Below are 18,085 nucleotides of genomic sequence, written 5' to 3'. Positions count from 1 at the left end.
ATTTCAGTCTATAAAATTTTCAGGCCCAATTTTACGCCAAGTATGCGTGTCATGTCTGGTTTTATTTGGCTCTGTGTCCTCTACAATCATTTATGTGCAATTTCCGGAATTTGCTTTTTGATTTTTCTTTTGGTTTATGTGAAAGGACATGGCTCCTCATGGTTTATTTTCATTGAATACCGTAGAGAGCTTGTAGATTCCACACCTGGGTGAGGTACAGCAGCCAGTCCTAGCCTGCAATTTAATTCCCAGCTGGTAACCAGGACGTCTGTAGGATGTTGATGTGCAAAAGCTGCTAAGTTATGTTGGGGTCTCCGGGCACTGGGCACTCCATACCGGGTCATTACCCATTGCAGGCACGCTCAAGGATGGATCTGCTGCGATCTCGCTCAGTGCACAGATGCTCCAATAAAATGTGATGGCTTTCACATGTTATCTTGCTGGTTACCAACTCTGAATTAAATGGTTCACCTTCCCTCCTGAATAGAGTTACTTTGGGTTTAACCTGCTCTGCTGCAAGAATGGGTTTGAAATGATATCTTTCTCAGAATGTCAGAATTGCCACCTACTCTGGCATTTGTTTCCAGAGGGCATTCCAAAGGGCAATTGAGAATCAACCACGTTAGCATGGAAATAGACTCTCATATTGGCCAGGCTGTGTAAGGACAGGTCCATTTCATGTACAATGTAATGACACCGCTGGGCTTTAAATAATATTCCATCAAATTCATAGTCACTCTACCTAATTGGCATTTGGATTTGTCCTCGATTATCAATCCAGACAATGAAAAGGTTATTAGTTTCTACCTACATTGTTTCTGACTAGGAGCCTACATAACATTTATTTCCCCACCCAACAGGGACACAATGGGCCTGCTCTGTGCTCTCTCAGCATAATTTGTAAAGCTTGCCCGGATGTACATGACTAATAGCCATGGAGAATAGCCTTTACTCGGGATCAGAGATGAGTCATAGAGTCACACAGCATGTAAGCAGGCCATTCGGCCCACCATTGGGCATCCATTCATATTAGTCCCATCTTCTAGCACTTGGCCAAAAACCTTGTATGCCTGGGCGGTACAAGTGTCATCTAGACACAGTGACTCTGCTTCCACCACTCTCTCAGGCAGTGTGTTGCAGCTACTCAGCACTCTATGGGTGAAAAAGGTTCTCCCCCCCCCCCCCCCCCCCACCAGATCCCCTCTAAAACTCTTCCCTCTTACCCTAAGTCTGTGTCCTCTGGTTTTATCTACCTCTCGGGAATGGACCTGGGAGGAATCATTGGGATAACGCTACACGTGCTCTGCTGGTTTTTCATATCCACTCTGTATAGATGTTCAGATTTCCACCTTTGAACGGAACTGCATGGTAAGGCTGGCTCCTGCATGTCATCTTGTGCCTGCTCACCCAGGTACATGCCATCTCTCCACTCCATTAGTTGCTCACCTCCTCAGGATGTCTCGGACCTCGAGTGTGAGAGGCAGAACACTGAGGTGAGCTGTTGGTCTGCAGTGTCTGACTGTCTGCTTTGTAGCTGGACTCGACAGTGGAGCAGTGACTCCCTGAAGGAGCCACACCACACCACCTCGGCTTTACGCAGAGTGAACTGGTGTACAAGCAACAAACCTATGAATATGAAAACAAGCTGCTGGAGGAAACTTGGCAGGTCAGGCCATCCCTCCACAGATGCTGCTCAACTCGCTGAGTTCCTCCAGAAGTTTGTATTTTTGCTCCAAATTCCAGCATCTGCAGTCTCTTGTGTCTCAGAATCATAGAGTCATACAGCACAGAAACAGGCTGTCTGGCCCAACTCTGGTCCCTGCCAATCAAGATTCCATGTAAGCTAGTTCCATTTGCATGTGTTTGGCCCATATCCCTCTAAAGCTTTCCTATCCGTGTACTTATCCAAATGTCTCTTAAATGTCATTATTGTACCTGCCTCAACTACTTCCTCTGGCAGCTCATCTCCATGTAAACCCACGAACTTGAGTGTAATCACCAATCCCTCAGAGAAAAAGTGTTTTACATTTTATTTTTCCTTATTTGTTAGTGTTTTTAGTTAATTTTATTCAGGTTATTAATTTTCTTTTTAAATGATAATTCTGTTTGAATGGTTTAAATGTCTCTGACTATTGGAGACATGTAAAACTTTGGCAGCCTGCTGAGCATTCTGAAGCAGGGCATCGGGTTACCCTGTTTGAGGCCTATTTGGAGCTCATTCCCCTTCTGGGGTGTATGTTAGCTGGATAAATGAGTGCAAAAGGGGCAGGGACATGGGCAGTGGGTCCAGGCAGCCATCCTTGTCCAGGGCAATCCTGCTCAGAGACAGTCTCCTGTTTGCATTATAGAACAGAGCTCATGAGAACCTAATTGCTGCAGTAGGGATCATTACTTTGTCCGACTATTCACAGTGTATATCAGTGATTTGGATGAGGGAACTAAATGCAACTTTTCCAGAGGGCATGCATTTAAAGTGAGAGGGGGTAGGTTCAGAACAGAAGTAAGGGGTATGTTTTTTTACTCAGTGGTGGATGCCTGGAATGCATTGCCTGATAGGGTGGTGGAGGCAAATTCATTGGGGGCTTTTAAGAGGGGCTTGAATGGGCACATGAAAGAGAGGAAAACGGAGGGATATGGACATTCTGTAGGTAGGAGGGATTAGCTATGTCGGCACAACATTGTGGGCCAAAGGGCCTGTTCTCTGCTGTATTGTTCCATGTTCTATATTTACAGTCAAACCAGGGTAGGACTTGTACAGTGAACGGAAGAGCCCTGGGGAGTGTTGTGAAACAGAGGGACTTAAGAGTACAAGTATATAGTTTACTGAAAGTGGTGTCGCATGTAGACAGTGGTGAAGAAGGCGTTTGGCATGCTGGCCTTCATCAGTTAGGGCATCAAGTATAGAAGTTAGGACACTGTTGCAGTTGTACAAGACATTGGTGAGGCCACACCTGGAGTACTGTGTACAGTTTTGACCTCCCTGTTATATGAAAGACGTCATTAAGCTGGAAGGAGTGCAAAGAAGATATACGAGAATGTTGCCAAGACTCAAGGGCCTGAGTTATAGGGAGAGGTTGGGCAGTCTAGGACTTTATTCATTGGAGCGTAGAAGACTGAGGGTTGAACTTACTGAGGTGTATAAAATCTTGAGGGGCATAGAAGACGGGGTGATCTTTTTCCCAGGGAAGGGGAATCAAAATCTAGAGGGCAGAGGTTTAGGGTGAGAAAGGAAAAGTTTAAAGCCGACCTGAGGGGCAACTTCTTCACAAAGGGTGGTGCGTATATGGAACGAGCTGCCAGAGGAAGTGGTTGAGGCAGGTACAGTAGCAACATTTAAAAGACATTCCTCCCTATTTACTCTATCCAGGCCCTTCATAATTTTATACACCTTAGTTAAATCTCCCCTTGGCCTCCTTTTTGTTCCAAAGGAAACAGCTCCGGCCTATCCAATCTTTCCTCTTGGGTGACATTTTCTATCCCTGGCAACATCCTCATAAATCTCCTCTGCACCCTCTGTGGTGTAATGACATCCTTGTGATCAGAACTCGATGCAGTGCTCAAACTGTGGTCTAACTGCTCTTGTGTACAGTTCCAGCATACCTTCAGTTAGACACCTTATCAAGCTATATTCCACTGGGATTATCCATATTTAATGTTTCAAACTTCGTTCTTTTTCCCCTGCTGCTTATTTCAAAAGGAGCATCAGCTGCTGGTTACGGTGAGTAACATCACATTGAATGTTCAATGGCTTACTCCACTGCTGTGAGTGGAAACATGTTTGTGTGGATTTTTAACTACTGAACTGCTTTCAGAGTACATCACTGTTCTGTTATCTAAGTCCATTGAATGATGCCACAGGGGCATTTGTTTGGCTGAAGAGAAGAGGATTTAGTGTGTGTGGTGGTGAAAGGGGAGGTGTAGTTAGTGTTACTGTTCGATAAATCACTTCTGAGTTTGCAGGAAGATGTACATTTCCTTTATAAAAATTGGGTTAGTCTTTCTTGTGGACTTCACATCAAAATAACCAGCATCTTTCTGGTTGGGTTGTGTGTGCTTAGAAGTGGTTAAAGCACAATCTCGATCCTTTCCTTTAAAATTTCCTCAAACTGCTGTCAGTGTTGCTCCATTTCTTGTCTTGAGAACCTTGTAGTTCAGTCACCTGCATGCTCCTCAACATGAGTGATGCCACATTGGCTGTGATCTCTGTGTGAAGATTCTGCAAGAGAGTGAGGGATGTTTTAACAGTTCTGAAGAGATTTTCCATGCACTTGCACCTCCTGCTGTTTCAAATCAGAACCCGATTGAATCCACCTACCTGAGATTGACAGGATCTAACCATACGAGTTGAAGTGGGGCTGGGCAAATATTTTGATGAAGCATTAGGGATTGTGCCATGGCCAAGCTCACTACTTTCTCCAGGACAGGATGGTTTTGCTTACCATGTGTTCTCTGTTCTTGATCAATATTTAACATTTCGTCTTCAACAGATCAATAGTATGTTTGGGATTGATATATTTACAGTGATGGATATGGAAATTATGCACTGGGGTTGGGCTCACAATTGGCAGCGGTTGGGTTGGGGTCAGGTTTTAACCTTAAAACATGGTGTATCTTTAGAACCTGTTGTGCTGTCTCCTGTTCTTCTAAATCATCAAATAAAAGGTGGAACACCTTGGCCTCCTGCCTCCCTTGTCACTGCTGTCGATAATCAACCAAATGGTGTCAATGAGTCAGTTTTCAACTTGCGTAGTTTCCTGCCCCAGTCTTCATTGCAGGAGGACGCTTAGGTGGGCATCTTGTTTGGTATGGACGAGTTGGGTGGAAGGGCCTGTTTCCGTGCTGTATTACTCTGTGACTCTATGATAGGCAGTGAAATTGCTCACTAATTGTGTGGGGAGAAATTTGTCTCATAAATGTGCATTGGCTGCTGGTTGTGCTGAACTTCTAATTTGGTTCCATTGAAGTTGGTGAAACTCCCACCTGTATAGAAGAGGCAGCCATGCACTACTTTCTTCTTGGTGGTATTTGTCGCCTTAGACAAGGAGTGCATGAGATTAACTTCAGGAACATAAGATATAGAAGCAGGAGGAGGCCATTCGGCCCCTTGTGCCTGCTCTCCACCATTTGATAAGATTCAGGAAGATCTGGTATTTTGTTTATGGGTGGAAGAAGAATTTGGGTTTAGGTGGAGCAGTACCTCAACCAGTTATAATAAAGCAAACATTCTGTTCGTTCACAACGAGTTACACATACTTATTTTGTACTTCGTTATCCCAATTGCTTTACAACAAATTTCTTTTCAGTGTAGTTACTGTTGGTATGAAACTCCAAACCACATGTTTGAACATCTCAAAGCTCATTAAAGGATTACATTATGGATTAAAATATATTTACACTGGTAATTTGAACAAATCCTTCTTGCACTGCTGAAGATTCCAAGACTAACAGTTGGGTGCCTAGGTCAAGTTAATAACAGATGAAGTATGTTATGAATCAAACTGGTCTAATCTAGCTGCATCAATGACTGTATGACTTAATTTTCCGGCCTTGAAGTGGTGCCAAGTCTGAGGATGGTTCAGAGAGCTGGAATCTTCCCGCCCAAAATGAAATCATCTGAAAGACAAGTTAATTTTGTGTCCGTGTGTGTATGGCCTTGTCAGTGTATGTGTGCACCCATCCCCATTTCTGCATCCCTGGGTCTGTGTGTTCCCTTTATTAGTCAGTTTGTGTGCACCCCTGTGTCTATGTATGTGTGTGTATCCTAATGTCTGTGTGTCCATGGCCTTATCCTTCCAACAGTACCTTGCCACGGCCCTAGCTATGCAAGGGGTGGCCCTGGGATGTGGGGTTTCACAACTCAGTGAGCCACTTCCTTTGTCTCCTATTAACTGGTCTATTGTAAATAGCAGTGCAGTTCTCCCTGCTGAATGCTCCAGTAATCCAATAGAGGCTATCTTACTGAGACCAGGGTGGTAAGGGAGTGATGATACAGCACATGAAATCCTCATTGCCCCATGGAAGGCCATTAGGTACCCAGTAGTATAATCTTGCATACATCTGGAGCAGAGGGAACATAGAAAGTGTGTATGAATGAAGTTGTCATGTGCATTAAATAGAAAAGGATGAAAATACTCAGAAGATCAGGCAGCATCTGAGGAGAGGGAAGCCATTTGTATTAATAGACATTTCAATATCCATTTGTATTAAGACGTGTGCATTAAAAGAAATTTGGACTGGTACATAAGATGAGATATTATTAGTCACATGTGCATCGAAACACACAGTGAAATGTATTTTTTGCGTGGTGTTCTGGGGGCAGCCCGCAAGTGTCGCCACGCTTCAGGCGCCGACATAGCATGCCCGCAACTTCCTAACCCGTACATCTTTTTGGAATGTGGGGAAAGGTTTAGAGAGAGATGGGCCAAATGCAGGCAAGTGAGACTAGCTCAGATGCACATCTTGGTCAGTATGGACGAGTTGGGCCGAAGGGCCTGTTTCTGTGCTGTATGACTAAACTTGCTGAGTATTCCCAGGATTTCTCATTTATGTTTAATTTGCTGCACCATTTTCTCTTTTCCCTCTATCCTAATGCTGACGGTTTGCAAGACAAGTTTTTCACTGTACCTCAGTACAAGTGACAGTAATAAACCAATACCAATGGCCATTATTGGGCAGAAAACCAGGTGTTCTTTGCCTTCCCCTCACCTATTTACACTCAACTTGTAGACGTGACGCTGGCAATGAATGGAAATGTTTAAGGACGTCCTTTTCTCCTCACACCCTCTTCACAATATATCTATGCTGAACATCTGTGTAGTCTGAGTGTGGATATTTCCCATTTCCTGCCATCATAAGTGGTTCCTCCCCATCCAGAACACATGCCTATATTAACACTGGAGTCCCAGGTGTTACGGATTCATACCGACTGCATTTGCATTATCTTGTGTCTGAAGCAGAAATTCCATTTCACAGTCACGCCTGAGAAAGAAGTTGGTGTCTCCTAACTGATATACAGCACGGAAACAGGCCTTTTGACTCAACTCGTTCACGCCGACCAAGTTGACTATCTGAGCTGGTCCCATTTCCCTGGGCTTGGTCCATATCCCACTAAATCTTCCCTATCCATTTACCTATGTCTAAATGTCTTTTAAAAGTTGTAATTGTACCTGCCTCTACCACTTCCACTGGAAGCTCGTTCCATATACCCACCACCCTCTGTATAGAAATTCTTGCCCCTCAGGTCCTCTTTAAATCTTGCCCCTCTACCTATGTTTTAGACTCCCCTGCTCTGGGAAAAAGACTGTGCATTCACCCTATCTATGCCCCTCATGATTTTATAAACCCCTATAAGGTCACCCCTCAACTTCTCCTGCTCCAGGAAAAACAATCCCAGCATTTCCAATCTTTCCTGATAACTCAAGCCCTTCAGTCCAGGCTACATCCTTGTGAATCTTTTCTGCAGCCTAGCTTCATCACATCCTTCCTATAATATGACGATCAAAACTGCACACAAACTAACGTCTTGTACAGCTGTGACGTGACACCCGAACTCCTCTTCACCACCCTGTCTACCACTTTCAAGGAATGATGTACCTGTACCCCGCCAGGTCTCTCTGTTCTACAACACTCCCCATGGCCCTTCCATTCGCTGTATATGTCGTACCCTGGTTTAAGTTCCCAAAATGCATCACTTGGCACTTGTTTGAGTTATCTTCCATTCCTTTGCCCACATTCCCAGTTGATCTAGATCCTGTTGCAACCTTAGGCAGCTGTCTTCACTGTCCGCACCAAAATTGTTGGATGAGAATGCAAGTCATGCCACTCGCATTCTCATCCAAATCATTAATATAAGAAACAATGGGGACCCAGCACCGATTCCTGCAGCACACCACTAGTCACATGTCTCCAATCTGAAATAGCAACCTTCTATTACCACCCTCTGACTCCTTCCACCAAGCCAATTTTGTATCCAATTGTCTAAGCTCACCCTGGAGCCCATGTGATCCAACCTTCCAGACCAACCTTGTGCGACCTTGTCAGAGTATCTCTATCTCTGTCCATGTCCCTAGTCTTTGTAACCTGCTGTTGATGGACCCTTCACCTATCTCACCATTACATCTGGGTATTTTTTTTTCCTAAATACCTCCTTTTCACTTTCAAACCCCTCCTTCAACGCTGCCTCTTTGCTCGCCTCAGCATGCCTTTCTTCCTCTTGGATTGTTCTTTTGCCTAAGCAACAAAGGAACTAATGGAAACAAAACTGCAGCAAAACCTTACCATGCGAGGATGTCTCATGATGTAGAGAGGAAAATACACTGGATAATACTTGGAATAAAGAAGATCAAACACTATCTGAAAAACAGATATACAGTTGAAGTTGTTAGCATCTTGACTCGTGGATGACAAAAACTGAAAATGCTGGGAACACTTGGCAGGTCAAGCAACATCTGTGGAGAGAAACGGTGTTGATGTTTCTGGTCAAGACCTTTCATCAGATGCTGGCTGACCTGCTGAGTGTTTCTAGCATTTTCAGTTTTTGTTTCAGATTTCCAGCATCTGCAGTTTTTTTTTATTGATTTTCATTAACTTGTGAGTAGTTTGCATGGATGGCCAGTTAAAAATTAGTCTAAAAAGAAAGATCTGTATTTATATAGCAGTTTTCCCAACCTCAGGACATCCCAAGTGCTTTTCACCCAATTAGAGCAGAAATTAAAGGGACTTGTTGTTCTGCAGTTGGTTTGGAAAGCTCAAAGCTTCGCAACCAATGGAATACATTTGGAGTGTCCTTGTATTTATTTTACAGGAATTGCAGAAATCTATTTGTACAGAGTAGGATCCCAGAAAAAAAGGCAACGTGATGATAAGGAGATAATCTATTTTATAATTAGTCATTGACAGATAAATATTGGCACCAAAAATTGGGGATAACTTATCTGTTGTTTTTTTAAAGTGGTGCCCTGGGATCTGCTGTGCCTCCTGTGAGATAGTTCCACTGACAGTGCAGCATCCTCTCAGTACTCCACTACAATGTAAACCTTGATTTGAAGTGGATCTCATAGCAACATAATAATCACCAGGTAATCTCTTTCAGTGATAACTCGGGGTCTTTTACATCCACCTGAGAGGATTGGTAGGACCTGGGAGCATCAGTTAATCTGAAAGGGAGCACCTGTTATCCCACTAGTCCATTGAAGTGCCTGCCAGTCTCTGGCTCTCTGGAGGAAGACTTGAAAGTATATCCTCCCTGTTTGGCAAGGAAATTTGGCATGTCCATGATGACTCTTACAGATATCCCATAGAAAGCATCCTATCCGGATGCATCACAGCTTGGTACGGCAACTGCTCTGCCCAAGACCCCAAGAAGTTGCAGAGAGTTGTGGACACAGCTCAGCACGTCACAAAAACCAGCTTCCCCTCCATTGATTCCATCTATACTTCCAGCTGCCTCAGGAAAGCAGCCAAGATAATCAAAGACCCCTCCCACCCAGATTCTTCTCTCTTCTCCCCACTCCCATTGGGCAGAAGATACAAAATCTTGAGGACATGCACCACCAGGCTCAAGGACAGCTTCTATCCCGCTGTTACCAGACTCTTGAACGGAGCTCTTGTACGATAAAGATGAATTTTTGATCTCTCAATCTACCTCGTTATGGCCTTGCACCTTATTGTCTACCTGCACTGCACTTTCCCTGTAACTGTATTCTGTTATTGCTTTTCCCTTTGTACTATCTTGATGTACTTTGATCTGTCTGGATGGCACTTGTACAAAAGCTTTTCACTGTATCTCTGCCAGCGGAAGTGGTAGATATGGATTCAATTGTAACATTTAAGGGAGGTTTGGACAGGTACATGGATGGGAAGGGTTTGGAGGGATATGGTCTGGGTGCAGGTAGATGGGACTAGGCAGAAGATCAGATCAGCATGGACTAGATGGGCCGAAGGGCCTGTTTCTGTGCTGTAGTACTCTATGACTCAGTACATGTGATGATGATAATAAACCAATTACAATCATCTGTCTTATCCATGAACCATGGCTACGACCCTCAATGGATCTGACCCAACTTTGGTGCTCAAAGGTATCCTAATAAGAGCTCTGAGGATAGCGCATGTCTCTGGCCTTGTGTCATAGCTGGAATTAACTTTTATTTTCTCCAAGGAAGCCTCCAGTGAATGGAAAAGCATTTCATGGTACATTGTGAGCTCTTATTTGGCCCTGGAGATGGGGGTTCCCAGTGTATCTCCAGCCACAAAAAAAGTATGTGTTGTTCCATAACAAATGCAGTGGTTAGTTGAAATGGTGCTAGTGTTAGTCTCTCTGTCAGGCATGTGCAAACACTTAACCAAGCTACATGTCTGAAATTCTGTGTGACTCACTTTGTGGTTAGCAGTCTGCAGAAGTTTTTAAAAAGCTTGGACTCCAGTTAGCAGTTTTCTCAGAACCCAATAAAATAAAACCCTTTGGATTTTAAGTCTGAATAGTTTGTTTTTGTAATGAATTGCTCCAATATTAACTAACAATGCACACAGGGATCAGTGTTGGGACCCTGGCTGTTTGTTATATGCATTAACAACACAGATGTGAATGTAGGAGGAATGATTAATAAGTGTGCAGATGACACCAATTTGGTGGTGTTTTTGATGGTGAGAAGGGTTGTCTTGGGCTACAAAATGACTGATCGGACGGTAAATTGGGCAGAACAATAGCAGACAGAATTTAATCCTGATAAGCCTGAGGAGCTGTATTTTGGGAGGCTTAATAAGGGTAGGACATGGTGGGGCTCTCGGAGGGCTGAGAAGCTGAGGGACCTTGGTGTACACGTGCAGTGATCCCTGAAGATGTCAGCGCAGGTAGAAGGGTAGTGAAGAAGGCATATGGGATGCTTTCCTTCATTAGGTCTTGGTACAACTTTGAGGTCATGGTTGGAATATTGTGCACAGCTCTGGTGGCCACACTATAGGAAGGATGCTATTGCACTGCAGTGGGTAGAAAATAGTGCATTAGGGAGATAATGAAATGAAAAGAGATAATGCTGGAAATACTTAACAGATTGTACCAATGCCACTCTGACCTCTCTGTACACGGCTGCCTATACTGTCCAATAAAGTTCAACACATGCTCAAGGAAAAGCACCTCATCTTCTGACTAAGCAGGCTACAGCTCTCAGGACTCAACATTGTATCTTCATATAATCAGCCTTGTATATCACACTTTTGGCATTTGTTTTTTCTCCTCTTCTAACCTTCTTAGATTACATGTCTTCTATTTTTACCTCACTATCTTGTGTCATTCACCCCCTCCCTCAGCCACACCACCACCTCTCTTGTGTCACTCAACCTCTCCAATCTATCACTGACACTTTTTTTGAACCCTCCAACCCTCCACTCCTTTCCTCTGGCACTTAAAACTTGTTTTGTTTCTAACTTGTAAATTGGTTTATTATTGTCACATGTACTGAGGTACAGTGAAAAACTTGTCTTGCATACCGTCCACACAGATCAATTCATTACACAGTGCATTGAGGTAGTATAAGGTAAAACAATAACAATGCAGAATAAAGTCACAGCTACAGAGAAAGTGCAGTGCAGGTAGACAGTAAGGTGCAAGATCATAACGAGGTAGATTGTGAGGTCAAGAGTCCATCTTATCGTAGTAGGGAACCGTTCCGTAGTCTTATAGCAGCAGAACAGAAGCTGTTCTTGAGCCTGGTGGTACATGCGTCCGTGGAGGGGAGGCTGGTTTCCATGATGTGCTGTGCTGTGTCCACAAGTCTGCAGTTTCTTCCGGTCATGGGCAAAGCAGTTGTCATACCAAGCCGTGGTGCATCCAGATAAAATGCTTTCTACAGTCATCAATAAAAATTTCTGATTACTCTCTGGGGTTTAAGTAAACGCACTCAGAAGTCCTTTGAGCGCTGCATGTTGGTTCGGTGTGGAGTCCAGGGTGATGATTCAAGTAATATCTGAAATCGCATCAGTAAAGACTTCGGTTCCTGCCTATTGCCCTCCAACAGCTGTCCTCACCTTCACCCTCCCTTTGCTCCATTCCCTCCTTTTTTTCCCTCCATCCATCATCCATCTGCCTCTTGTCTCCTAGCCCCACCCCTCCCCTCCCTACCTAGCTCGACCTGCCTATTATCCTCCACCCTTCCTCAGTCCACTGATTAGCTCGGACTCCTGTTTCGCTATTCCCCTCCCCTCTATATACTGCCTATCTCCCTTCCCCACTCTGTCCTGATACAACATAGAGCAGTACCACACAATACAGGCCCTTTGGCCCACAATGCTGTGCCGACCTTTAAACCTCGCCTAAGATGATCTAATCCCTTCCTCCCACATATCCCTGTATTTTAAATTCCTCCATATGCTTTTATAGTAATCTCTTGAATTTGACCAATGTACCTGCCTCCACCACTTCCCCAGGCAGCGCATTCCATGCCCCAACCACTCTCTGGGTAAAAAAAACCTTCCTTGCACTTCCCACCCATTACTTTAAAGCTATGCCCTCTTGTATTGAGCATTGGTGCCCTGGGAAAGGGGCGCTGGCTGTCCACTCTATCTATTCCTCTCAATATCTTGTACACAAGATATACACAAGATCCTGACCCAAAATATCGACAACTGCCACCACACCCCCACCCCCCCACGCCACAGATGCTGCTTGACCCGCTGAGTTTCTCCAGCAGATTGTTTGTTGCTGCATGAAAAGTTTGGTTTTGAATTGTGGGCAAGGTAACATTTATTAGTCATAGGTTTCTGAGGACATTAAGTATTAACTTTCTCCTGGATACTTTGTGGCTGAGCAGGTAGATACACAGCCATTTCCCGTTTAAACACTCTCAATAGTAAAGGTGTATGGTAACAGGGTGCTTTAGTTACTGGACGAGCAGCCAGGACCATTGATCAGGAGATGTGAGTATAAATCCTACTATGGTACCAGAGGATTTCATTTTGTGTAATTAAATAAATTAGGGCTTTAAAAATAAACACAAATCTCGGTAACTGTGACCATGAACTACCAGATTATTCTAAAAACCCATCTGCTTCTCTAATGTTCTTCAGGAGGGGAAATGTGCTGCCCTTACCCGGTCTGGCTTACATGTGACTCCACACTCTCCAATGTGGTTGGATCTTAATTGCTTCCTCTGGGATGCCAATTAGCCATGTCCACATCCCTGGGAAGGGGGAAAAACCACTGAGTAGGTTGGAGATTTGATTAGAGGCATTGCAGTGGGAGCTCTCTGTTGTTGCAGGTGCCCTCTGTCTTTCCTAGTGGATGCTGGAAAAAAAAACAATGAGTTTGGCATTTGGGTTTCCTGTGTCCTGACCAATGTTGTTCCCCAGGTCAATCCTGAGAAAGATGAGTTGATGAATATTGTAAGTTAAGTAACAGCAGTGCAACATTTTACAATATTGTGAATGCAAGACTTTCAACGGCAAGGTGCACTTTTGCAGTTTTCCTTGTGCCGGAAACTGCTTAGAGTGATTTTCTGGATTACATTTCATGTTATGAACTGAAGTCAGACATTTAATTGTTGGTGTTTCTGCTAAAGAGGGAGATGATGTCCTGTCCAGGCTTTGGGATCGTGATGGGAGTTGGCAACATCTACTGCGGACTGGAGGTTCCTCCTTCCACACAAAGTACTTTGATAGCAGTGACCTCATGCATGTGAAACACTGTTATCATTGCAGCCTTGTCTAAACCCACATACAAAGACTCTTGAACCTTAGAGGTCTGTCCTGTGAAGGTGAACCAATTTCCATCATGTTTTCTGGTCCAGCCATGTGGATGCTATGGCCAAGAAAGCTCACCAGCACCTCTGCTTCCTCAGGAGGCTAAAGAAATTCAGCTTGTCCCTGTTGACCCTCACCAATTTTTACAGATGCACTGTGGAAAACATCCTATCTGGATGCATCACAGCTTGGTACGGCAACTGCTCTGCCCGAGACCACGAGAAATACCAGAGAGTTGTGGGCACAGCCTAGTCCATCACACAGCCCAACCTCCCCTCCACTGACTCCATCTACACTTCCAGCTGCCTCGGGAAAGCAGCCAACATAATCAAAGACCCCACCCACCCCGGACATTCTCTCTTCTCCCCCCCTCTGATTGGGTAGAAGATACAAAAGCTTGAAAACACATACCACCAGGCTCAAAAACAGATTCTATCCCACTGTTATCAGACTCTTGAACGGACCTCTTATACACTAAAGACGCAGTCTTGAACTTTTAATCTAACTCGTTGTGGCCCTTGCACTTTATTTGTCTACCTGCACAGCACTTTCTCTGTCACTGTAACACTATTCTGCATTCTGTTAATTGATTTTATTACCTCGATGCACTTGTGTACGGAATGATCTGTCTGGATGCCACACAAAAGTTTTTCACTGTATCTCGGTACATGTGACAATAATAAACCAATCACCAATTTTTTTTTCCTGTTTTGGCTGGAATTCTACTGTGTGCAGTTGTTTCATTGGTAAATTCTGAATCAGGTCTGATATAGTAATATCAGTCATGTGAGACATGAAAATTAATGGGGATACATTTAACTCTGTGCATATAATGAGCAACGTACTTGGGCAAAACACTCGCTGACTGGTTGTGAATGCTTTGTGACCTTTTCTAATAAATTCACTTGCTTGGGGGGAAAAGAAGAAACTGCTGGAAACACTCAGCAGGTCAGGCAGCATTTGTGGAGAGAGAAACAGAGTTGATGTTTCAGGTACAAGACTATGAGACATAGAGAGATACAGAGCGGAAACAGGCCCTTTGGCCCACCGAGTCCATGCTGACCAACGACCACTCATCCACACTAATCCCACCTTTTTTCCCCCACATTCCCATCAACTCCTCCCCCCTCCAGATTCTACTACTCGCCTACACACTGGAGACAATTTACAGCAGCCAATTAACCCACACGTCTTTGGGACATGGTGGAAAACCGGAGCACTCGAGGGAAAACCACGAGGTCACAGGGAGAGCAGTGCAAACTCCACACAGATAGCGCCCGAGGACAGGATTGAACCTGGGTCTTTGGTGCTATGAGGCAGTCTATCAGCTGCGCCAATGTGCCGTCCTAGTCTGACGAAGTGTCTCGGACCTCAAGCGCTAACTCTGTCTCTCTCGCCGTGGCCGCTGCCCAACCCGCTGAGTGTTTCCAGCATTTTCTGTTTTTGTCTCAGATTTTCAGCACCTGCAGTTTTGATTTTAACTTGCTAATTCTTACATTTAATGAAAACTGCTAGGGCTCTCTAATCTGATGATTGTCTTTATTTTGTGCTCCTGAGTTTAGGAGGATGACGATGGTCCCCAGTGCAGTGGGGATTACGATCTGACCATGCAAGACAATGGATTCTTCAAAAATGAGCCAATCAGGAGTAAAGTCTCCAAACTAACCGAAAAACTGCGGAAGCGTTATCCTACCAACAACTATGGTGAGCAGAAATTGCCCAGGTTCCATCATTTAACCTTGCTATGTGGGTTAATCAAGGATTCCCTGTGAGATTAAGGCTGAGATTGTTCACGGGTTTCTAATGATCTGTCGAGCCATTGTTTGTATAAAATAACAAAGAATTGTTTTTCCATTATTAAGCTAGAAGGAGTGTAGAGGAGATTTATGAGGATGTTGCCGAGACTTGAGAGACTGAGTTATGGAGAAATGTTGAACAGGTTGGGTCTTTATTCGTTGGAGCATAGGAGAATGAGGGGTGCTCTTATAGAGGGGTATAAAATCATGAGGGGTGTAGAAAGAGTTAATGCATACAGTCTTTTTCCCAGGTTTGGGGAATCAAGAACCAGAGGCATGCCACCCCAGCACTCCCATTGGAAACCAACCAACTTTCCAATTTCCAGTCTACAGAAGACCAGGTTCTGTTCTTCAGGGTGCTGCTACACTAGAGAGGTTTTCTGCAGGTCTTGCCAAGTCCTGGGGAAATGTGTCGCAATGACCCAGTTCTGTGAAACACAAGAACCTGCACCACCCTACTAGTAGCTCATAGCTCCCGATCACAATTTTGTTTGTGTCTGATTAAAGCCTGATTGTCTCCAGCTCCTCAGTCTGATCAGACTTTATAGTCAGCCCCCACTCCTAAGTCACACCAACACTGCAGTACATGATCAATGCCAGGTACACATTTTCTGCTACCACGTGTGTACATCCCACTTATAATACAAAACTGTGTGCATTTTAGAGACTTTCTCTCTCCTTCCCAAGCACTGTTTTGTTCTTTTTACTGAGGTTGTTGAGCTTTAAGTGGACAACAGCTGATGTGTCAGTTCCTCCCCACCCATCCCTCCTCCTCCCCAGGCACTTTACCCTCCAACCGTAGGAGGTGTAACCCTTGCCCCTACACCCCCACCCAGGGATCTAAACAGCCCTTCCAGGTGAGGCAGAGATTCACATGCATCTCTACCAACCTCATCTACTGCATTCAGTGCTCTCGATGTGGCCTCCTCTACATCAGTGAGACCAAGTCCAGACTACGTGGCCATCTTGCCGAGCACCTGCGCCCTGCAATGGCCATCTGGAGCTCCCAGTTGCCAGCCATTTTAATTCCCCTTCTCATTCCCACACTGACCTGTCTGTCCTCGGCCTCCTCCACTGCCAGGGTGAGGCTAAATGCAAACTAGAAAAATAGCACCCTCATATTCCGCCCGGATGGTCTACAATCCGATGGCAAGAACTTTGAATTCTCCAATTTCAGGTAACCTGCTCCCCCTCTGTACCTTTTACTCTCTCCTGCTCTACCCAGGTCCTCTCTCACACCCCTTCTTGCCAATCTTTGCACCTCCTCCCATCCCCTATCACTCAGTGGCTTCCCTTCCCCCACCCCTACTCCACCTGCCCATCAGTCTCTCACTCCTTCCACTGGGTCCCCTCCCCCAACTGCTCCCACCTGCCGTCCCCATCTCCCTTACTTGCTTCCACTCTTCCCCTTCCTTTCTTATGAGGTTCCATCGTCTGCAGCCCACCTGTCATCTCCCAGCCTCAGTTGCTATCTCCACCCTTCCCTCCCCTTCCTGACTCCATCTGCCACTCCCCCCTCCTCACCTAGATCTAGCTATCGCCTGCCAGCTCGTGCCCCAACCCTTCCCCTCACCTCATCATACTGGCTGTCCTCCCACCACCCCCCCCCACCCACCCCACCACCACTCCACTCCTGATGGAGAGTCCCAACCCAAAGCGTTGACTGTCCGTTCCCCCCACAGATGCTGCCTGACCCACTGAGGTCCTCCAGCATCTTGTTTTTTGGCAACAGATGTGTGTTGGTTTTGGATATGACTCGAGGTCCCAGCTGTGGAGAGGCAGCAATGTAAGCGTTCTGCAAAATTTAGCTTAGTTTTAATAACCTCTTGGTTAAAAACCAGGGAGATTGCACAGACTGTTCTTTTATTTTTACAGCTCCCAGGCTCATCTTCCCAATAGATTTGCTAAATGGTTTCCATGATGGAGGTTCCTGTCTTGCTTTTGGCACTGAGATCAAAAATGTTATCACATTACACACCATTTCAAGAGGAATCTCTAACATGAGTCCTCCTTCTAAATGTATTAGGTAGCAGCATGCAACAAGGGCTGCTGGAATAGAGCCATGTTGTTGGTGCAGGAGAGTGCTTTAATCTGTACATAAATCCCTCAGTGCCAAAGGAATACTTGCTGGACATTATTAATGGAGCATTGTTTTTCCTGTTGCTGATTATATTCATGAGTGTTAAGTGCTCGGCACAGAGGAAGCTTTACTCTTTGTCTGATTTGTGCTATCCCTACCCTGGGAGTGTACGATGGGACAGTATAGAGAGAGCTTTACTCTCTCCACTAAGTGCTGGAGGAACTCAGCGGGTCAGGCAGCATCTATGGAGGGAAATGGACAGTCGACGTTTCAGGTCGAGAGCATTTTGTGTGTTGCTCCAGATTTCCAGCATCTGCAGTCTCTCTTGTGTCTCCATTTTACTCTCTCTACCCTGCACTTTCCCTGCCCAGGAATGTTCAAGGGGCAGCATGGAGGGAGCTTTACTCTACAGGTAACCCTTCCTGAGAGTATTTGATAGGGCAATGTGGAGGATACGTTTTCATTCCCAGGGAATGTT

At 44.9% G+C, this 18,085-nt stretch overlaps 1 protein-coding gene across 1 annotated transcript in view; it reads left to right on the top strand.

Annotated features, from left to right (window-relative positions):
- The window catches only part of zfyve27 (zinc finger, FYVE domain containing 27), a 156,636-nt gene that overhangs the window by 59,530 nt on the left and 79,021 nt on the right, over positions 1-18,085 (top strand). Inside the window, 1 exon segment of the mRNA XM_052027582.1 lies at positions 15,294-15,435. Within this exon segment, the coding sequence (XP_051883542.1) occupies positions 15,294-15,435 (142 nt within the window).

The sequence above is a fragment of the Pristis pectinata genome, chromosome 12, assembly GCF_009764475.1.
Source record: "Pristis pectinata isolate sPriPec2 chromosome 12, sPriPec2.1.pri, whole genome shotgun sequence".
Lineage (NCBI taxonomy): Eukaryota > Metazoa > Chordata > Chondrichthyes > Rhinopristiformes > Pristidae > Pristis > Pristis pectinata.
This window is presented reverse-complemented; position numbering and strand designations above follow the sequence as displayed.